This window comes from Triticum aestivum, chromosome 2B (assembly GCF_018294505.1).
Source record: "Triticum aestivum cultivar Chinese Spring chromosome 2B, IWGSC CS RefSeq v2.1, whole genome shotgun sequence".
NCBI classification, from domain to species: domain Eukaryota; kingdom Viridiplantae; phylum Streptophyta; class Magnoliopsida; order Poales; family Poaceae; genus Triticum; species Triticum aestivum.
In genome coordinates this window covers 64,694,709-64,718,239 of record NC_057798.1, presented here as the reverse complement: position 1 = coordinate 64,718,239, position 23,531 = coordinate 64,694,709, and the positions used below count along the sequence as shown (strand labels likewise).

Genomic DNA, 23,531 nt, shown 5'->3' with positions numbered 1-23,531 from the left:
TCCAGTTCTATAAACCCCAAAGTTATTCCATATGAGTCCATGATACCTTCCTATACGTGGTATTTACCTTCCGTTCCATGTAAATTTGTATGTGCCAAACTCTAAACCATCAAATGAAATTCTGTTTTGTATGCTTGAATAGCTCATGTACAAACCAGGGCTGTCTACATATATCTTCCATGCTAGGTGGGTTATTCTCACGATGAGTGGACTCCACTCATCATTCACGAGAAAAAGGCCGGTAACCGGGATGCCAGTCCCATGATCAAATTAAATCAAAATAAATGCAAACAAAACTCCCCCAGGATTGTTGTTAGTTGGATGACACTTGTTGTTCCGGGCCAGCCATGGATTGATGTTCATTGGTGGTGGGGGAGTATAAACTTTACCATTCTGTTTGGGAACCGCCTATAATGTATGTAGCATGCAAGATATCGAGATCTCTTGGTTGTTATGTTGACAATGAAAGTATGCCACTCAAAATATTATTTATCTCTGTTTCAAAACTCAAGCTCTAGCACCTCTGCAAATCTCTGCTTCCCTCTGCGAGGGGCCTATCTATTTACTTTTATGTTGAGTCATCATCGGCTTATTAAAAAGCACCAGTTGCAGAGCACCACTATTATTTGCATGCATTGCTATTAATTTACGTTGAGTATGACTGTGACTGGATCTCTTTTACCATGAATTACAAATGTCTAGTCAATCCTTGATCTTCAGGGGTCCTCTGCATTTATGTTTTGCTATCTCAGAAAGGGCTAGCGAGATACCATCTTGTTATATCATATTATGATTGTTTTGAGAAAGTGTTGTCATTCGAGATTTATTATTATTGCTCGCTAGTTGATTATGCCATTGATATGAGTAAATGTGAGACCTAAATGTTATTGTGAATATGGTTAGTTCATAATCTTTGCTAAAAACTTGAATGCTAGCTTTACATATTTGCAACAACAAGGTCAAACAGAGTTTGTAAAAGTTTTTCTTTATCACTTTCAGTTTGTCAACTGAATTGCTTGAGGACAAACAAAGGTTTAAGCTTGGGGGAGTTGATACGTCTCCAACGTATCTACTTTTCCAAACACTTTTGCCCTTGTTTTGGACTCTAACTTGCATGATTTGAATGGAACTAACCCGGACTGACGCTGTTTTCAGCAGAACTGCCATGGTATTATTTTTGTGCAGAAATAAAAGTTCTCGAAATGACCTGAAAATCCACGGAGATATGTTTTGGAAATAATAAAAAATATTGGCGAAAGAATCAACATCAGGGGTCCCACACCCTGTCCACGAGGGTGCAGGGCGCCCCCCTGGGGCGCGCCCCCTGCTTCGTGGGCCCCCTGGGACTCCACCGACCTCAACCCCAACTCCATATATTCACTTTTGGGTAGAAAAAAAATTGAAGAGAAGGATTCATCATGTTTTATGATACAGAGCCGCCGCCAAGCCCTAATCTTCCTCGGGAGGGCTGATGTGGAGTCTGTTCGGGGCTCCAGAGAGGGGAATCCGTCGCCATCGTCATCATCAACCATCCTCCATCACCAATTTCATGATGCGCACCACCGTTCGTGAGTAATCCCATCGTAGGCTTGCTGGACGGTGATGGGTTGGATGAGATTTACCATGTAATCGAGTTAGTTTTGTTAGGGTTTGATCCCTAGTATCCATTATGTTCTAAGATTGATGTTTCGATGACTTTGTCATGCTTAATGATTGTCACTAGGACTCGAGTACCATGATTTCAGATCTGAACCTATTATGTTTTCATGAATATATGTGAGTTCTTAATCCTATCTTGCAAGTCAATAGTCACCTACTATGTGTTATGATCCGGCAACCCTGAAGTGACAATAGTTGGGAATACTCTCGGTGATGACCGTAGTTTAAGGAGTTCATGTATTCACTAAGTGTTAATGTTTTGGTTCGGTACTCTATTAAAAGGAGGCCTTAATATCCCTTAGTGTCTAATAGGACCCCGCTGCCACGGGAGGGTTGGACAAAAGATGCCATGCAAGTTCTTTTCCATAAGCATGTATGGCTATATTCGAAATACATGCCTACATTACATTGATGAACTGGAGCTAGTTCTGTGTCACCCTATGTTATAATGCTTGCATGATGAATTGCATCCGACATAATTATCCATCATTGATCCATTGCTGACGAGCTTTTCACATATTGATCTTTGCTTAGTTACTTCTCTGTTGCCACTGTTACGATTACTACAAAATTGCTACTGTTACTTTTGCCACCGTTACCGGTACTTCCATACTACTTTGCTACTAAATGCTTTGCTGCATATATTAAGTCTTTCAGGTGTGGTTGAATTGACAACTCAGCTGCTAATACTTGAGAATATTCTTTGGCTCCCCTTGTGTCGAATCAATAAATTTGGGTTGAATACTCTATCCTCGAAAACTGTTGCGATCCCGTATACTTGTGGGTTATCAGTCACCTAGCGGCGCATCAAGGACATAATTCTTCTGTGTAGCAATGAGGATAATCCTCAAATCACGGACCCAGTCCGCATCATTGCTACTATCATCTTTCAACTTATTTTTCTCTAGGAACGTATAAAAAATAAACGGGGAGCAACATCGCGAGCTATTGATCTACCACATAATTTGCAAATACTATCAGAACTAAGTTCATGATAAAATAAAGTTAAATTAATCAAACTACTAATGAACTCTCACTTAAATATACATCCCTCAAGTCATCTAAGTGATACGTGATCCAAGTCAACTAACCCATGTCTGATCATCACTTGAGATGGGATAGTCAATCGGTATGTTACTTGCCCGAGATTCGATCATCGGTATCTTCATACCTAGTTCAATCTTGTTGCCGGCATGTCTCTTTACTCGTTCCGTAATACATCACCTCGTGACTAACTCCTTAGTCGTTTGCTTGCAAGCTTATGATGTGTATTACCGAGAGGGCCCAGAGATACCTCTCCGATACTCGGAGTGACAAATCCTAATCTCTATCTATGCCAACTCAACAAACACCTTCGGAGATACCTGTAGAGCATATTTATAAACACCCAGTTATGTTGTGACGTTTGATAGCACATAAGGCATTCCTCTGGTATCCAGGAGTTGCATAATCTCATAGTCGAAGGAATATGTATTTGACAAGAAAGCAATAGCAATAAAACTGAACGATCAATATGCTAAGGTAACAGAAGGGTCTTGTCCATCACATCATTCTCCTAATGATGTGATCCTGTTATCAAATGACAACTCATGTCCATGGTTAGGAAACCTTAACCATCTTTGATCAACGAGCTAGTCAAGTAGAGGCTCACTAGGGACACAATGTGTGTCCATGTATTCACACATGTATTTAGGTTTCCGATCAATACAATTCTAGCATGAATAATAAACATTTATCATGAATAAGGAAATATAAAATAACAACTTTATTGTTGCCTCTAGGGCATATTTCCTTCAGGCAAAACTTGTTGTAGTAGACAGTCGGGAACTCGTCATGCTAAGCTCCCATAGGACCAGCGCAGCAGAACAACAACCACCGATGATGAAGAGAAGCGTAGATCAGAAGGATCCAACCTGAAGAAACACAAACGTAGACGAACTACGACCAGATCCGAGAAAATCCACCAAGGACAGATCCACCGGAGTCACACCTCCACACGCCCACCGACGATGATAGACAAACCACGGGAGCGGGGGCTAGGCGAGGAGAACCTCTTATTCCATCTTCAAGGAGCCGCCGTCGTCTCGTCTTCCTAAGCAGGAAACAAACCCTAGAAAAAGTTGAAGAAACATCTAAAAACGGAGCCCTCCCGTGGGCAAGGGCCGGGATCCACTGCGCCGCCATGGCCCTAAGGCCACCAGAAACAAGGCGGACCGGCGCCGGCACCGGTGGGAGGCAAGTGAACCCTAAGTTTTCTTAAAATTATACTTAAATTAAAAGTAAATGATAGAAATAAAAGATAAAGAGAGAGAAGAAAACTTACATAGCAGGTCAGCACTGTGCAGCCCAGCCCACCTAGGGGCAACCCCGTCTTCAACCTTGCGCCTAGTGGCATAGGACGCGTCCGAGAGCGCCTGCTCCTGCTACGGGCCGTCGAGAGCTTCTTCATCCACAGCTCTACGCCAAGAGACAATCACGATACCACTAGTTCAAATCTATCTATTGTCCATCACTTTCCCCTATTCTTGCTTGATCTCCAACCATGACCGAAAACGCCATGGACGCCCCGACTTCAACCAACGTAGCTAGGGTGCTATCCTCGCCTCCACCACAGTGTCCTTTAGCTTTGCCTCGACACCGTGAACCTCTACGACAAAGATCACAAGACCGAACACCCTGAATCGTCGCCATCGTGGCCTTCTTCACTGTCTATAGCCGAGGTCACTACTGTCGATTCGTCACCTATAGCCCATCCCCGAGCTCGATAATGTGCTCTACAACCTTACCGTGAGCTCCACAAATTTTTCCATCTCTCCTTGTGAACGTTTTCGTGCCGTAGTGCCTTTAAACGCGAGCTCCCTTTGTTGAGCACGCACGAGCTCATGATGACGCTCCGGTCACCATTTGGTCATCTGTCAATATCAAATTGCACCGCACGCAGCCGTAGAACAACACCAGCAGAAAATCTTGTTCGAATCCGTGCTCTAGAGCTTTGTTGCCTACAACCACCAAACTCCGGCCACGATGGAACTCACCCACTGGCGTCATTCCCGTCCACCCTCGGCCACCCTGATGCCACCCAATGACGCGCACGCGCACCAACAACCCATAGAGGCCAAGATATCGTCCAACCATCGTCGGAATCGGCCAAACGAGCAACTCTGCTCTGCCCTGCTATCAGTCGGTGACTCACCGCCAGTTGGATGATCTGGCTGGAGTTTACAGTGGGCCCACGTGCCTATTTCCAGGTAATGGTCAAAGGGGTTGACCCAATGGAAATGGTGTGCTTGGCCTTATGTAAGGATCAGTTAGAGGGAGAAGGGGAAAGCGAGGCGCGTTTGTTGCCATGGGTAAAACTGAGTAGAACTATTGAACCGAGGGCATGAAAATAGGAATCCCTTTTTTAATACTGCAAAAATACCATGCTCTATAATACCATAGTTTTAGCTACGGCCAAACACCTGAAAGTATGTGACACTACAGTTTTTTAAGATACCGTGATATTCTTGGAATATTTTAAAATACTTTGCAACCAAACAAAGCATATGTTTTGTGATTTCTCTTGATTTGATTATCCTGTATTTTTTTTTTGAAACAAACTAAGAATTGCTCAGGCTAGCTAGCATTTGAGATACGTATGTTACTCCCGCTGGTTCATTGCTTCGCCTATTTTGCTTTAAACCCTGTTGGGAGTCTTGGGGCACACTGCATCCAAGGAAGATCATCCTAGGGTCCAACAAAAAAGATCTTAGATACATTTAAACATTTTGTGAAACTCCACTCTAGTTCATCTTCGTATGTACAACTAGGTTTGAATCTTCTATCATTCTTGCACCATCCAAACTGCAAGAAATCCCTACTCCTTGAAATTAAGTTTTCAGATGCCGCTGCAGACAGTAAGCAAGCTACTGATGTTCATGATATCTGTTGCGTGAGAAACCGAATTTTGTTTTCAAGCAGCAGGGATTACTAAGAGCATGCACTTTGTTGGCGTCCCAGGACATCAACCATGAAAATCCAGTTGGTGGCGCCGACCTTGATATTCCACCTGCTGACAATGTGTAAGAGACGAAAATGGCTTCCTCTGGTGTTGCTGGCCATGGCTGAGGACAATGCAACTTCCTGCCGTTGAAGTCATCTGGATTGCCCTGGAGCCAAGGGTTGGGCGAAGGGTTGCTGCGCTGGCATTGGAGGCCTCCATAGGGCAAAGGGCTTATACATCTCATTCAACGGTACTGATATATACATCCGTCCATAGGCATCTCGTAAAGTCCAACGGGCATAGATATACCCTTCTGCAAAAGTAAGAAGAGAAAATTATAGTAGTAATATATAAATAAAAACTAAAATCGTATTATTTAGTACATGAACTGAGGCTTTCATCAAGAGAAGCAATTTGATCAAATGGAAACGGTTAGACGTGCTAGAAAAGTTGGAGGAAACATTTTCACTTGATCATTTTTGTTCTGATCTGATTACCCAACATCAAATTCATTGCAGTACTACTGTGGATGAATTCTGAAACCCGGAAACCCAACAGCTTAGTGTCACATTGTTAAACAATCAACTAGTTAAAGAAACAAGCTCGTCTCCCAACTCACCTGTTAATCCAAAATTGCAGTGGAGAAAAAAGTTTCACCACAAACCAAGGAGATATTTAATACTCCCTCCGTCCGGAAATACTTGTCCTATAAATGGTTCTAGGACAAGTATTTTCGGACGGAGGGAGATCACATATCGATGGGTCAGTCACTCACACAAAGAATAGAAATCCTGAACTTATATGGACCCAACTCACGAACGAATCTCTCCCCATCACCCCCCCCCCCCCCTGATTTCCAGGGTGTGGGGCCCACTGTTATCATTCAAAAAATGTATCTGTAGTTGTAACAAAACTCCACAAAGGGACCAAGATTCCCATCATAACCCCACATGATGTCTCGATATTTCATATTTTGACGTCACCAGCTAGTAAACCTACTCATTGATCACAGCTACCTTTTGCACTCAGCTTTGCTTAAATGGCTAATTTGCAATTGTAAAGTTGTATTCTCCCATTCAAGATATATTTGCCCCCTTTGGGAAAAACACTAACATAAATTTTATGTTCTGCAAGTCGAATTAAATTATGTGAATTCCAAAACTTACTTCTTAACTCTTTGCCACATCAAGTACATGATGCAGTTTACAAATAGTATCCCTGTTGATGATGTTTGTCAACAGGGTAGCAACTAGAAAATTGTCCCTGGATATTACAAATAAAAAAATTATCACACATAGTACCGTGAAATATAAAATCTCACAAAGGGATGCCAGCACATGAAAGTTTAACCAACATCGCTTCCTATGGCAATACTGGAAGCTGTAATCCAGGGCAAGAGCAGCAACATTGTGACCCAAGTCTTTTGTACATTATTCAAAATCAGGATACCAAATGGTTCATTAATTTCTAATAACAGTTTAGAGTTAAATATCTAGATTCAAGAAGCACTGGAATAAAGGAACGACACGATATTCTATATAAGTATTGACAATGTTATTACCTGATAGAGCTGAAGACAACATGGGTTGCACAGTTTGTGTCAAATTGGGTGGAGGTAAGGACTGTGGGATTGGCTGCTGATAATTGCCGTAGCCTGGGTGCGCGCCATAATCGCATTTGTTCCATGTCCCATAGTAGCCATCCCCATGACACGTGTTTTGCTGGGGTTGCTGGAGAAGGTATACATTAATTAATCTTATTGAACAGAGATGGCAAAAGGGACACGTCTATAGTGGCAGTGAGAAGATTACAGCATACCGCATTGTTTGGAACAGTATCAGCGGATGAAAGATGATCATTTGGCACACTATTCTGAGAAGACTCTGCTGCAACTTCCTCATCACATGGCCTTAAGCAAATTAATTAGAGGCAAAATGTCAGCTGCAATATGGGGTAAAATAAGTGGAGAACTGGAAAAGATAGAATCGGTTTGACAAATCTTTTTTCGGGGTGCATGAAGAAGGTTAACAGAATAGATCTAACAGGAACAGAGCAAAAAAATAAAAACATGCCTTGGATATGGAGTGGTATTCAGATATTCAGAGAATTCACAGGAAATGAATGTCGGGTCGAAAGAAGTGGCTCTCGCGCCACAATATGGTCTGATGACTTCCAGCTTCTTCGTTCCAATATCAACACCAAGAAGCAACGCGTCTTTATCATCAGACTCCGCCTTACACATGAGGTAGACAACATCACCGGCGCAAATGCTGAAGGTCGGGAAGCCTGTGCGCTTCAGGTTTCGCAATGTCCATTTTCTGTCTCTAGCATCCCACAGCTGAGGCAGCAGCATAGAGGGGTCTGTTGGGCAGGCTGAAATGTCGTTCACATGGATAGTGTTACCCTTGCGCCAATAGTCCCAAGAAATGCTCTTATACATTGTCCGGAGCTTCCAGCCAGCAGGCACGGACACAGGTCTATGGTCATCTGTAACGCCCAGCATGTCATCGTGGCTGAGGATATCCGTGTCATAGATGGTGTCTTGAGTGTCAAAAATCTTGGGCGTATTGAAATTGCTCCTGCCGATAACGTTGACGAACTTGTGACAGTGTTCGAGCTCGACGAAGTTGATGAAACCGTCGTGGCAGCCGGTGACGTCCCGCACTGGCCGTGCTTCGCTTTCCCGGTTCAGGTCGAAATCGGCTCTGGGCAGCGGGAGGAAGCGCAGAACAGGCTCCCTGTCAAGCACATCGCAGATGACGATGCCGCGCCAGAGGTCGACCCATCCTACCATGCTTCCTCCGAGAGAGATGACCTTGTCGGTTTGGATTGGCAGGTCCCATGGCTGGGCGTCGGAAGGAGACTCCAGCTTCAAGTGTGTGGTGCTCCACTCGCTCGTACCCGACCAGAAGATGTGAAGGTCGTGGTGCACAAGGTCCGCATTCCGGACAAGATCGGCGATCAAGAAATCGTCGCCCTCGAAGGGCAAGATGGCCGCGTGCCATGTGTGCCTGTAGGTTGGAGAAGAAGACGGGACGGGTCTGATGGACTGGTTGCCGCCGGAGGCAGCAGTGTAGACGAAGTACTCGAGGAGATGGGAGTCTTTGTCTGTGCTCGGCGGGCCGGTTCTGAAGGCGAAGCAGAGGAGGAGGAGGTCATTGGCGGAGGAGACGACGCGGGGCTCCGTGGTGCAACAATCTTCGGGGCAGTGCGCGCAGAAGTAGGAGACGGCAGGCGGCTCGGCGAGGCAGAAGGTGACCTTGAATTCGTGCCCCGTGCTGGCCTTGGCCTTGACGGTGGTGGCGTTGTCGAGGTCGGCGAAGTGGGCTCTGCTGTCGAGGATGATCCAGGAGGGGTAGCGGAAGGTTTCAGCATCGTCGTCGGCGGGAGACTGGATGGAGGCGGACACAAAAGATCCCTCCATGGCGGCTCGACCAGAGAAGGATCTGGGAGCTAGGGTTGCAGGGGCGGTGGTATTCGGCTTATGTCGGCAGCAAGGTAGGGACGAAGTGGCGGCAGCTCCGGCGAGTGCTCGCAACCTTGAATCCGAGGTGCTTTCGAGGGGTCCGCGATGGGGATCGAACGCGGTGGCTCTCTCGATCCGGGGGCGATTCCCTTTTTCTTTAGCGTACTCCGGGGGCGATTCCTAATCCGCGCGCGTACCCACCTCCTCTGCGTCCTGTACTTTTTCTGGACCGGCCCAATTCGGGGTTTTGCTGTGGGTTTATCATGTGTTTTCCATAGGTTTTCCGATTCCTAGCAGTTTTCTCTTTCTTCTTTCTGTTTTTCTTTTGCTTTTTTCTTTTCTCACTTTCTTTTAATTGTTCCTACTTTCTTAGTTTTTCCATTTTTTTTCTTCCTATTTTCTTACCCCTTTTGAGATTTAGAATATTTTCAAATCCAAGACCAATTTTTTAAATCCTATTTTTTTAAATTTGTTATTTCTAAAAAAATCCAAAATTAAAAAGCAAAACACAAAAAGGAAACAAGAAGGAAAAATTCAAAAACGAAAGGAAAAAAATGAAAACAATCAAGGGCACCCCGCCCTACATATGAGGCGGACACGAAAGATCGCTCCATGGCAGCTGGATCCAGGAAGGATTTGTTGGCTAGAGTTTACCTCCAATGAGAAAAATAGTGCGCTACCAGAAATAGCGCCGCTGTTCTCGAGATGCTATATAAGTTATAGCGTGATATATTTGAAACTAGCATTTTGCATAAAATATCAAATATATCACGTACTGTGAGGCTTTCATAATTTGCAAGAAAAAAGAGCATTTCTAATTAAACAAAGAAGCATACGAGAGCTAGGATTAGACCATATACACTCCTAATTTGCAAGGAAAGAGAACACTTTTAGTTAAACAAGAAGCATATGTGAACCACGACAAGCTCACCTAACAATGCACAAAGGAACGAGAGCCCCACCCCTCACCTTGGACGCCGCCTTCCTCATTGGGGGGCATGCCATCGACCTCCAACACCGATGAGCCTCCATCACTGGTGGCATGCACTAGGCCCATCCCGGCGCGAGAGCCTCGATGCCTGATGGCATACATCTGGTGCATCCGGCGCTCGACGCCAGCCTCAGCGACCGCGTCGACACGCTCACCGTCAGTGCAAGGTCGGCGACGGCACCTCAACTTTGTGTAAATCGCCACCTCCGGCCCAAGCGCTACAGTCATCAACCAGGTTCGTCCAACTAACTTATGCGGCAATTCGTTTTGAATCGAACCAGGCATTGTTGTACATCTCATGCGTTGTGGACTTGTGGGGATGACGAGGGAGCGAATCCTACTTTGAGGCCAGAGGGAACACGACCTCTCACCGGAACAAACCATGTATAGGCGATTGGGGGGTAGGTCCAAGCAAAGCGGATGATTCATCAAACATGGCTCATCAACATAGCAGAAACTTTCTCAGCCAGATTTTACTTACGCCACTCTAGCTTTTGCCAATTTTATTGATGTCACTCTAGCTTGTGACATTTACCTTTTTTTCGCGAATACGCATTTGCATATCATTCATTGGTAGGTAGAAAATGAGTACAAGGTGTTGGTGTTACACGAGGAAACGTACATGCATTCCGGCGAGAGAGATACCACCTAAGAGCATCTCCAGCCGTTGGCCCCCAGGGGGCGCCTAAAATCACCGCCTGGGGGTGACTCGACGCAAAAAATGGGCCTGGGGCGAGTTGGCCCCCAGCCGCCGCCCCCAGGGCCGGCCCCGAGTGCGGGAAAAAAAATTATGTTGCAAATTTAGGCAAAGTTCGGCTAAAACACGCCAAAATTTGGCAAACTTGGGCTTATATTCGCGGATTTAAGTCGAGTAGTCACCATTATATATAAAAAATAATCAAAATAAATTGCTGAAGGCCGAGAAGTCGCCGTCGTCGCCGTCATCGTCGGCTTTCTCCTCCTTGACTCGGGGCCCCCTGCTGGAGCCCTCCCCGGCTGGTGGCGGCAGCGGCGCGTCGTCGTCGTCGTCGTCGCTGTCGTCGATGATGACTCCTCCTCCTTTGTTGCGGCCTCGGCGGTGCTGCGCGAAACGCCGCAGGGCGGCGCACTGGCGCTCCCTCGCCATCTTCAGGGAGTCCTGGCGTGCCCATTCAAGGGCCGCGTCATCGTCGAGCCCGACCTCGCCGTGCTCCGTCTTCACCGGCGCCAGCCCCGGCTCCGTCTTCACTGGCGCCAGCCCCGGCTCCTTCTTCACTGGCGCGAGACCCGGCTCCGTCTTCGGCTTGACGAAGCGCGGGGGAGGAGCCGACGAGGAGGCGCGCCGGCCGCCCTCGCTGATGACAATGCCGGCGCTGGGCCGAGCGGCATCTCCGCCGCGGGCTCGGCCTTGACGCCGAGCAGCGTCAAAGTTCCGTAGGATTGGGAGGAAGAGCGCGACGAGGAAGAAGAGGAGGAGGAGCCGAACCTCCTGGGCGTCCATTGCCCGTCGCGTCGGCGGTGCACCGGGGCGGCCGCCCTTGCCGGGGGGTACGCCAATGGTGGGTTGTTGCCGCCCTCGAGGTGCGCCAGCAGGCCCTCAAGCGTGCGGCCGGGGACGCCCCACCACAGGTGGCGCCCCTCGTTGTTCTTGAGGCCGCCGACCACCGGCGCCCCGTTGGTGGACGCCAGCCACTGCTGCTGGCGGCGCTCGAAGTACGCCACCCAAGTCGCGTGGTTGTCGGCGGCGTACTGGGGGAGGGAGAGCTTGGCGTAGGTGAGGGAGGCGCGCGCGATCTCGATCTCGTCGGTGAAGTAGGATGGCTTGGCGACGGCGTCGGGCAACGGGGGAATGGGCACTCCCCCATTGCTGAGCCTCCAGCCCGTCGGCCCGGCGCGCATGTCCGGTGGCGCCGGGATGTTCGCCTGGAACAGGAGCCAGGACTCCTGTTCGTGGAGCGAACGGCGGCCGAAGTCGTTGGCCGCCGCCTCGTCTCCAGGGAAACGCTCGGCCATCGGGGAGATGGAGTGGCTGGGGAGAAGAGATCGGCGGCGGCGCTCGGGAGAGGGAGGGCTGGGGGAGAAGAGCTCGGCGGCGGTGCTCGGGAGAGGTGGAGAGGTGGCACTCATCACAGGCGAGCGAGGCCATATATAGCCATGTCGCGTCCGTGTTTACGCGTCCGAGGGAGGGGAAGCGTCGGCGCGCTGTCCATGAGGAATCAGTGGCAAAGCTGACCGGCGGCAGCCTTGCCATTGATTCCCCGCGGGAAACCGAGGCATTGGGAGAAGACGGGGCGGGCGGTGTCGCTGACGCGGCTGGACCGCGGCGTTTTCGCGCCAAAAACGATTCGCCCGGCGCCCCCGAGCGCCCCCCAGCGCGCCGGGTTCGGGTTGGGTCCGCCGGCGCCAATTTCGGTCCGAACCGGCGAAAATGGGACCCTAGGGGGCGCGATTGGGCCGATTTTTTTGACGCCAATGACCAAAAAATCGCCTGGGGAGCCTTGTTGAGGGCACGGCTGGAGATGCTCTAAGCAGCCAGGACAAGGGGTTACTTAAACCCTAACTAAGGCTCAGCCGGTGTCAATGATGTTCGCAACTCCAGTCGCCCCGGCTCTAGCCCAAAGACGGGCCTCCTTGCAGATTTGATCAATTAGCTGCTGGGTCGAGGCGCAAGTAGCGTCGAAGACGACACCGTTCCAACATTTCCAGATCTCCCGAACCATCAAGGAGATGATGGCATTTAGTAACTTGCGCATGGGAGCGGGTATGAGCTTGTTCGTTCGCCCCAATGAATGACATCTCCAATACAGCATCTCCATCAGGGAGTGTGAGAGGCAGTCTGCACCAGGACAGAGTACCGAACCAGAACTATCACTCTTAGAGCATCTGCAATAGAAGATGTATATGCAAAAATAACTAACTTTTGCAGTTCTAAGGCCCAAAAACACTTCTCCAAATGATAATGTAGATGCAAAAAAATTTACATCTCCGTCTTCCAAAGATGTAAAAGACAACATATCGCAGTGCAAATTTGCATCTCCGCTGACTGGAGATGTATAAAGGACAGCCACGCGTCAACCGCCCAACAACCGTCCGTTCCCTACCGTGCGACTGCCCGCCGCCCGCCCAACATCGCTGCAGGCCGAATTCGTCCAAAATAGACGCCGCCGCCGCCCACCCGACGGTTGTCGGGCCCGCCGCGGCTTTGCCCCCTGTCATCCGCCGTCTGCCTCGCCGGGCCACCACCCACAGCCGTCGATTCCCTTTCGACCGCTGCTCCGAATCAAAGCCTCTCCGGCGGTCCGGATGGCCTAATGCCTTCCACGACGAGGTTGTGGAGGGGCTAGGCTTCTTCCCAGCTAAGATCCCCCAACAGAGGTAGGGGAGGCGCGTTGTGCCGTCCGCCCGACGGCCGCTAGCCTTGGGTGTTCTTCCGGCCGCGCGAAGCCGGCCGCCCGCACCACCGAGCTCCTGTCGTCTTCTCTGCCGAGCTACAGCCGCCCGTAGGTGTTCTGTGGCCGCTCCTCCTTCTCTCTCTGCCTCAAATCGCCATTCCTTCGCCGCTGATTCGCGTCGTCGCCGCCCTGATTCGCCGCTCCTCCTCCCCTCCGACGCTGCTTTGCCACCCCTCCACCGCTCTCCACCACAAATCGTGATACGCCGTCGCCGTCCCCACGGTTGTTCAACTATTTGCATCATCTGTTGGAGTTTCTCTTTACACCTCCTATACACATCATCTGTCGGAGTTGCCTCTTTTTTGGAGATGTAAACGGAATTATGTAAGCTAAGAGTGACAAAAGTTAAAAGGATTTTTTTTGCTTTTGCCACAGAATGACAATTTTGATACTCCCTCTGGTCCTTTTTAGCCAGCATATAAGTTTTGTCCGAAGTCAAAGTGTCTCTACTTTGACCAAACTTATGGACAAAAGTATTAACATTCACAATGCCAAATCAATATTATTAGATTCATCATGAAATGTAGTTTCATAGTATATATACATACTAGCACATATGCCCGTGTGTTGCAACGGGATAAATTTTTATGTGAGAAGGCCCAGGTTGAGTGACATGCGCCACGCGAGGCTCTCTTCGTTAGGACAAACCACTCTACAATACCAACACTTATGGTTTGCGGGTTTATCCTCTAAAAAACTATGCCTTTATGATCTATGGATTTAATTTCAAAAACAAAAGGATTTTTACAAAGCAAACATTTTATTGTGAATGGATGATCTTTATTTGAAATTGCAGAATTATGGCACACAGAGTTGCGTCAAAGATGGTAAAACGGAGTGGAGTGCCCCCTCCCCCAAGCTGGCGTGTGGGGGAGAAACAGAGCAAGATGCTCTCTCTTCATCCCTCCCTCTCCCCTCCATATCTCACCAGCGACATCGGTGACATCCAGAGTTGAGGAATATCTTAATTGTCAGTAAATCCTAGTGAGCTCCAATTATCTTCTCAGTTAAAAGTTAGAATATAGAAAAGGTAAATAATGAATATGAAAACATATCATTTTTTGCAATCAATAGTACACATAGCAACATCCAGCAACTTCTGGTAGGTGTAACCATTTAACCATTAAAAAACAAATAAACCAAAAATCCCCACCTAAATAGCTTCCTTATCCACACAACGCTGCTCATTTAGAATTTTGATTGCGATCGGTAGCACATAGCAGATCTAGCAGCGGTGCAACCATTAAAAAATCGAATAGACCAAAAATAGCCGAGAGAGCTCCCTTATCCACACATCGCTGCTCGTCATCAACCCACCACCGCCAGCAGAGCTTCTCCGCCCCGCCCCCAGTTCCCTCCATGCTCTCTCCAGCCACACACGTGCCCGTGCTCTAGCCACACCCACCACGGCGCCGCGTACTCCCCTCTCTATACCCTCCTCCACTTCACATGCAACCCCCAGGGACCATGGCGCCAGATCGAGCGAGCAAGGATGAGCGCGGTAAGGATCCCCCCTCCCTCCCATGATTCCCCCCCTTGGCGACCTCACACCTCTCTGCGCCAACTATGCACTACGCCTCCTGGAGTACGCCGGGGCCGGCGAGGGGCGGGGTCGGGCCGGTGTGGGGAAGGGGGCCCACGCCGAGATCCAGCCGGTGGCGGTGTGTCTGTCGAGTGCATGTCGTACGCTCTCAGCTTTGCTCTGCTCCGATGCCCAGCTATCGCATTGCTTTGGTCCTTACACCCGCGACGGACATTTGTCGCGACTGACTTGGACGCGCCACGCCGGTGGCGACAGCCTCGTGGCTCTTGGAGATGCCAAGGCACGCCTGTCCCTCTCCTCCAGCCTTCTCTCGCGCCCGGCAAGCCAGGACTGACCCTCTCCTCCAGCCTCCTCTCGCGCCCGAGTGGATCTCCCGAGACAGCCCGTCCGCATCCGGCCGCCGCTGGCAAGCTGATACGACCGTGCGTAATTTATCTATGATGGTTGCTACTGATAAAAGTAAGTCTATACATATGGCTGAATATTCTACTAATGTTGTACAAGACGAAGCTATGATTGTGGTTGACAAGTTTAAGCATGCGAAGGAGACGCAAGAATTGATGATGCATGTACGAGAAGAAAAATATGTTCAGGTTGAGAGGCCCATTATTATTTGGCTCGACGTGCCTGAAATAGGAGGAAACCAAGGAAATAGATATTCTGATTATTTTGGCAAGTCACGTTTCTTAGGAGGAAGCAAGGAGTCCATGTCAGATTTTGAATGTTTTCTTGCCATGACTACTAGTTGCTGCCTGAGGAGATACATTGCATATTTTATATTCATCTTCTTACCAACTAAGAGACGTATATGGACAAGATGCTTGATACGTGATTACTTATCCTTGCAAGGCTGCGGATGGGGCCCACCAAGGCAAGTTAACCGATGGTGAAGATATAAGGCCCATATTTAATTCTGTCTGTTATAGTAGTATTAGGTAACTGCTGAGATATAAAAGGCAGATTATATTTAAATAGTAGAAGGTCACGTTGGCACAAGAGATAGATGCGTTGAGTTTGTCAGTTAAGTTAGAGGAGTCGTCCATTATATAAGCTCATGTACGTGCGCCATGTAAGACAGATTATATTTTTATGAAATAGACACGATGTGTTTTTCAGGGTAGAAACCCGTATCAAGTTTTGGAGGGACCTTTAGAAAACCTCTGTGTTGCGATTTCTCTTCGTGGAAATTGTTTTGCGCGTGAGTACCTTCGTCAAGATTGGTTTTCTCGTGCTGGGCCGCAAGGTTCAAACCCTCTACTTCGTGTACATCGCGTGCGCGGGCAAGAGGCTACTAGTGCTGAAGGTGGAGTGTCGTGAAAGGTCGGGCCGCAACAACAGATCAGATCTCGTCATCGAGGTTCGGTCTACATCAGGTGGTATTCAGAGCAAGGTTGTTCACGACACTGCAGAGTAGATGACTGGATTATCATGGAAGCTAAGCTACGGGTTTCAATTGGAGGAGGAAGGTCGATGGGATGGGCTTTTTCATACTCGTGTTGTGATACAGGAGAGATCATGTGCCATGACAATTGACCACATGAGTTTGATCAATGCTGCAAGCATCGAGATGGTGGAGAAGCTAGATTTATCGATGACACCACGAACACAACCATACTTGTTCCGTTGGGGTCGTGAAGTGCTCACTGTCACGCATCAAACCAAGGTACCGTTTTTGTTGGGTAATTATTTTTGTGAGGTTTTGTGCGACGTGATTCCGGAACCGATGATTTCATGTCACTTGTTGTTGGGCGAGCCATGGTACAACAAGCACGATGTTATGTATGATTTTCCCACACACACATATACTATCAAGAAGGGTAAATTGTGCAGCCTCATGCCCATGGATGAGGAGCGTTTCATTGCTTGGAGGAAATACCATCAGAAAAGGATAAAAGAAGCGGAAGATGCAAAAAAGAACATGGTTGAAGCTATTGAAATTTCGGTGGTCACCGTTCAGTCTATAGATGGAAATATTGCTGAAAAGGATGACCCAAAACCGAGGACGGTTTTGTTTCAAGGAGGAGAGGATGATACGACCGTGCGTAATTTATCTATGATGGTTGCTACTGATAAAAGTAAGTCTATACATATGGCTGAATATCCCACTAATGTTGTACAAGACGAAGCTATGATTGTGGTTGACAAGTTTAAGCATGCGAAGGAGACGCAAGAATTGATGATGCATGTACGAGAAGAAAAATATGTTCAGGTTGAGAGGCCCAATATTATTTGGCTCGACGTGCCTGAAATAGGAGGAAACCAAGGAAATAGATATTCTGATTATTTTGGCAAGTCACGTTTCTTAGGAGGAAGCAAGGAGTCCATGTCAGATTTTGAATGTTTTCTTGCCATGACTACTAGTTGCTGCGTGAGGAGATACATTGCATATTTTATATTCATCTTCTTACCAACTAAGAGACGTATATGGACAAGATGCTTGATACGTGATTACTTATCCTTGCAAGGCTGCGGATGGGGCCCACCAAGGCAAGTTAACCGATGGTGAAGATATAAGGCCCATATTTAATTCTGTCTGTTATAGTAGTATTAGGTAACTGCTGAGATATAAAAGGCAGATTATATTTAAATAGTAGAAGGTCACGTTGGCACAAGAGATAGATGCGTTGAGTTTGTCAGTTAAGTTAGAGGAGTCGTCCATTATATAAGCTCATGTACGTGCGCCATGTAAGACAGGTTATATTTTTATGAAATAGACACGATGTGTTTTTCAGGGTAGAAACCCGTATCAAGTTTTGGAGGGACCTTTAGAAAATCTCTGTGTTGCGATTTCTCTTCGTGGAAATTGTTTTGCGCGTGAGTACCTTCGTCAAGATTGGTTTTCTCGTGCTGGGCCGCAAGGTTCAAACCCTCTACTTCGTGTACATCGCGTGCGCGGGCGAGAGGCTACTAGTGCTGAAGGTGGAGTGTCGTGAAAGGTCGGGCCGCAACAACAGATCAGATCTCGTCATCGAGGTTCGGTCTACATCACAAGCAGAGCCGTCGTCCGTGCGGTCCGGCCAACTCAGACCGCCGCCTCCTCAGCTTGGCCACATCAGCCGCCCCTCTGAACTTCCACGTCGGTCTTCGCCTCCTGCACGAGCCCCCGCCGTCTGTGCGCTCCGGCCATCTCCCCGTCGTGCCCGAGACCGCCTCGAGTCTTCCTGTCGAGGCCTCCCCTGCGACCAGCATTTAGCATAGTCTCCTGCCCGCCTTGGTGCTGACGCCCGCGGCAAGCGGCGGTGCATGCCCGGCGAAGACGCGCGGTGGTGAGCCAGTCCAATAAGAGATAAGGGACGCGGGCATAATTTCTAACAAATGTATTGGCTTTTACGCAAAAACCTAACATTTTTCCAGAGTGCCACTTAAACAGGGACTGCGGGTTGATTTCAAAGAAACAGAGGAGCTTTTCACAAAAACACCAACGACGGACGACAGAAACCTAATTTTCTTTATTATTATTAGGTATCTTTCCCTACTAATAAAGCACGGAGTGCTTCTGGTCGTACGTCGTCGTCACTTTTGCAAAAAAGCCCCTCTATTTTCAAGAATTCAACCCGCAGTCCCTTTTTAAGTTGCTATCTCAGAAAACGTTTCGTTATTACAAAAAGAACCCTGCCGTTTTGAGAATTCAACCCGCGGTCCCCCTGGAAAGAAAAAAAACCTAGCCACACGAACGACCCATGAACCCCAATCTCATCCACCTCCAGCGCCGCCACGCCCTGCAACGCCGCCGCGCGCCGCCGAACTCCGCCCCGTCGTCGCCCCGCCGGAATCCGCCGGAACTCGACCCGCCGTCGCGCCGCCGCTCAAGCCCAGCTTCTGGATCGGGTCAACGCGGTGGCTCGAGCGGCTGGGGGCGGCGCGGTGGCTCGAGCGAAGGCGGCGGCTGGAGATTGCAAGGGCCGGATTCATGCGCGGCAGGGGCTGGGGAGGCGTATCCGGAGGCGGGCGGCGAGGCGGGGGTCGCCGGTGACGACGACGAAGGCCGGATCGTGGCTTGCCGGGCGAAAGGAGACAGGGAGGTGAGGGGAAGGAGAAGGAAGAAAGGAGGAACGGTGCGGCGACCTAGGCAGGAGCTCGCCGGAGCCGGGCGACGACGGACGACCGCGGGAGACAGGGGGATCCGACGTCGTTGCTACTGCCTCCCTGGTATTCCTCCTCTCACATCTCCCGCCTTGACGTCATCTGCTGCGCCGCCCAGGCCTCGACTCCACATCACCGGCATCTCCAACTAAGTACTCCTGCCACTGCACCCAGCGGCTCGTCGCCATGACCGGATCCGGCAAGGTTCCTCCAATACCCACCCTCTCCCTCATGCCACACATGCTATTTTACTTGGAAAAGCCATTGCTCACGTTTTGGATTTTGGCACTGCTCTGTTGTCGTGCTTCGCTTCAGTTCTTTGTTGGAGGAACTTTAATTGTTTTGTTTCGATTCTTCTTCGATCTTAGCTCTCAGGTCTCAACATATGCATTACAATATGTTTGTTGTCTGTAGGGATGGAGTGAAGAAATTGGATTGGGGTCATGGAATAAATCATACGAGGATGCAACTCATGTTCTTGTAGGCAGTCATTCAGATTTCTTAACTCTGTAGCAAAATCAGCTGCCACAGTTTTGCGCTGCCGGCCATAGAAACCTTTCCTGTATCCCCTCTTGTCGCTTCTCTGCAGCGGCATATCAGTGCCATGGTGGCGGCGCTCCTGCCCCGACGACCGTAACTACTCCTCACGATCTGTTGTGTCTCGGCAGTCCCAGCCACTCCTCCCTAGCGAACTTGTGCTCTTCCTTTGGCTTGCCTTCCAGAGGATCTGCACCGCTTCAGTTATAATCAGCAGGGGCCTGACGTCCAACCTCGGCCTTCATGTTGGTTATTGTAGCCTTTATGTATACCTCTGTCAGATCGGTCACTATTTTGATAGGAATCCGCTGCCCGGTGATGGTTTGTTCCTTCCTGATGGATTGTTGCACACGTTTACATGATTCGGGTGCGCACATAGGCAAGCAAGGCTGCCCTGGTTCAGGCATCTGTTAGTTATCGAAAAAGTCTAACCACCGCAGGAGAGGAGGAGCTGCAGATTCATAGTGTACGTGATGTCCCTACCAGATTGCTACAACATTCATGCAGGTACGCTTGTTGCAGCTTGTTCAGATTTATTTGATGTCCAATGCTATATTATGTGCATCTCTTATTTCGCTACGTTGTTCTTTGATGAAGTTGTACTTATCTTGCATTGTAGTTCAGGCAATGTTTAGATAACATATATGTCCCTAGATTACATAGTATGCATGCCCTCTGTTACTTGCTGAATGTCTCTTGGGTAACTAAAAATGTTCAGAATAAGCTAAATTTTAGAAATTCTTCATGGATTATGATTGGCAGTTATATGCCACCAGATTTCAAGACTGCTGCTTGAACAGTTTGTTATCCATGAAGCTTAGAAGTGTTAGACGGACTAAATTTGCTATCATTTGCGACCATTTTTTCCTAAGGCCATCAGATCCACCGACACACTTTTCTACCCTAAGGGAGTCATGGTACAGTTTTTGTGGTCAATCACCCACCAGTCACCACAAATGCAAATGGTTACTTTATTACAATACAGATTTACTGCTGTTTATTTGTATATGAGATTTCTCAGTTTCACTTCTCACATGATATTTACAGCTTAATCAATTCTCAATCGACCTGCTTTGGTTGTACTTTTTTATTTGCTTTGTTCAGATTTATTTGATGCCCAATGCTATATTATGTGCATCTCTGAAGAATAATACGGAAACTGATTGTGGTTAGTATGTCCTGCAAGATTGCTTTAAAAAATGCCTCAATGCAGCCTTCTGATTCATATATATGATGCATTTAGTTCCTTCTCCATTTATTATACACTGTACTGTTTTGACATGCCCAATTATCAAGTACAATCATTTTAAGATATATTACTATACCCCCCCCCCCTCTAAAAAGGTATATTGCTATAATGTAGTAGGGCGCTCATTTGTTTCACTAAACAAACTTTAGACAATTGGTTGAGCTTCGGCATATCTGCACCTATGTTAGAATCGGATCAAACTCCTACGTTTACTAATACAAATTTTGCCCAAACAAATTGATTATTTTGTCTAACATATATTGTTGCTAATGCGTTCATGCTTTCCTCAGATTCTGATATGCTGAAAAGTTTGCCAAAGTTGAGTCGCCAGGAACTTGAAGTAGTGCGTGAGGATTTTAGCAACATAATTGGCTCAACTCCGGAGATTGTAGTCTACAAAGGAACAATGAAGGATGGACCTGAGGTTTTTGTCATATCATTATGCGCCTTTGAAGGTCATTGGACTAGCGAGCATGAGCTCTTTTACCAAAACAAGGTAGTTCGTTTGTCTAAAATTGTGACTCAGAAACACCTTTTAACTCAAATAATAAATAAATAAAATGGGATGAACATTGTAGGTTATGATCTGGCAAGGTTGAGTCATGAGAACATAGCAAAGTTTCTGGGCTATTGCAGAGAGAGTGACCCATTCTCGAGGATGTTACTCTTTGAGTACGCATCAAATGGGACCCTGTACGAGCACCTACACCGTAAGTCTATCTCTTCAATTTCGTTATGACAGAAATATTTTGCATTTTCTGTGCATCGTAATTTGATCTCATTTGTTTTCTTCCTTTAGATGGAGAAGCGGCCCAATTCTCTTGGCTCAGACGAATGAAAATAGCCATCAGCATCGCCCAAGGTTTAAGGTATCTGCACACCGAGTCGCAGCCGCCTTTCGCTATATCAGAGCTGAACTCCAATTCAGTATACATTATAGAAGATTCTACCCCCAAGGTACTTGCATGGCTTTTCTGTACAAACTGAACTTTGAAATCCACTTCAGACAATTGCTCATGACTTGACAGAAATCATTCTTATGAGCAGGCTGACGGCGTCGTCTACTGAAGCCCCACCGGCGACGCGACGGGAGAGCTCCGGCCTGTACATGGGTGTGGGAAGACAGATCCGCGTCGCCAGCCTACACAAGGCCATGTCAACGCCTCGACGCAGGGTTCATCATCCGTCTTTGTCAGGTAAGCAAAGCGATCCATCTTTCCTCTTTCTCATCAGATCCATTTTATTGTGATATTGCATTTAAGTCAATCAATTTTTATGATTCTTTCGGTGTTAAAGAAAATGGATTTTTACCTGAATAAATTTCGTGTATAGATATGTAGAGGATGAACTCAACAAGCGGATCTTTCAAGGTTAATTAGCCAAGCGGATCTTTCAAGGTTAATTAGCTTTGCACATTTTATTAAATAGATGCAGTGGCATAGCACCTTCAATATCATGCTTGCACTCACATGTTTTCCAACAGCACCATGAATGCTGCCTAGAATTGCCATGCCTTCCGCTTTCGCTATAAGTTCCTATGCTGCTCCCTGCCCCCTCCTCCTGTCACGTGTGTTGTTTCCCTTGTGATCAGTGAGCTCTAGAAAACACAACTGCAAGGTACAGAATAGTTGCCACTTAGTTAGCATTTTAGTTAATAGTGTAGACATGTTAGTAACACTATAATGTTGGACAATAAATGAATTCGACAACATCCGAACGAACTTATCTTGCTTCCAAGAATAGTAAAATCATCTTTAATAATTTCCCCGATTTTGCTTATATTCATGTTTCTTAACATGTTTAGAATGTTGTTTTCTCCAAAATGCAGCATTTACCTTCCATTTGGAGCGTAGGATGCATTTTTTCATCATTTGCTGACTGAAAAAACCATTTTTCTGATAAAACGCAATCCATCAGTTAAGACTTAATTAATTGCCTTCTAGACACACCTTCAAATATATACAAGTTCTCTGATAAGGTAGTCGTGCGAAGACTGTATTTTTGGTTTACATTGTTAATGTTTTCAGTGACCACAAATTTGACTTTCTTTTTTGCTTCTTTTCAGCTTTCAGGTTCTAAATGAGAAGGTAAGGATGTACTTGAGCTGCATGAGAAAACCCAGTTCCATTATCTCAGAAGCCAGAAGTTTCCCATTTAATATCTTTGGTTCTAAAATTTGTTTAAGAAAATGGCCATTTTGCTATTAGCACCACGATTATGTGTCAATTGTAGATTCTTAATTGCTTAGAATTATTTTATATGTTTGATTCCTTCGGTTCATATTTATTCAACAACAAAATATTTTCAAGATTGGTCCGTTTGAGGATCAAACTTCGAACATGTGAATTGATGTGGCATCAAGCTAAGTCCGTTGATACATTGCTATCCTTTTTTGCTTTGCACAATTAATCTTGTCACTAGAGATGTATGTAAATCCTCTAGCTTTGCTTATTTTATCTTTTTATTTCAGCTTATAGAATATCGTGCCATGCATTCACAAATTACATGGTCATGTGGGTGGATTGTTTCTCCCGTTGCAACGCACGGGCATTGTTTCCTAGTATATATATATATATATATATATATATAT

The 23,531-nt window shown here is 47.2% G+C and overlaps 1 protein-coding gene across 1 annotated transcript; it reads right to left on the bottom strand.

The window, feature by feature from the left end:
- Positions 1–5,364: 5,364 nt before the first annotated feature.
- On the bottom strand, positions 5,365–9,246 carry LOC123040468 (uncharacterized). Its single transcript, XM_044463305.1, has 3 exons — positions 7,460–9,246; positions 7,203–7,371; positions 5,365–5,954 (listed from the first exon to the last, which is right to left on the bottom strand). The coding sequence occupies exon 1, from the start codon at positions 9,063–9,065 to the stop codon at positions 7,680–7,682; it is 1,386 nt and encodes a 461-aa protein (XP_044319240.1). The 5' UTR covers positions 9,066–9,246; the 3' UTR covers positions 5,365–5,954; positions 7,203–7,371; positions 7,460–7,679.
- Positions 9,247–23,531: the final 14,285 nt, after the last annotated feature.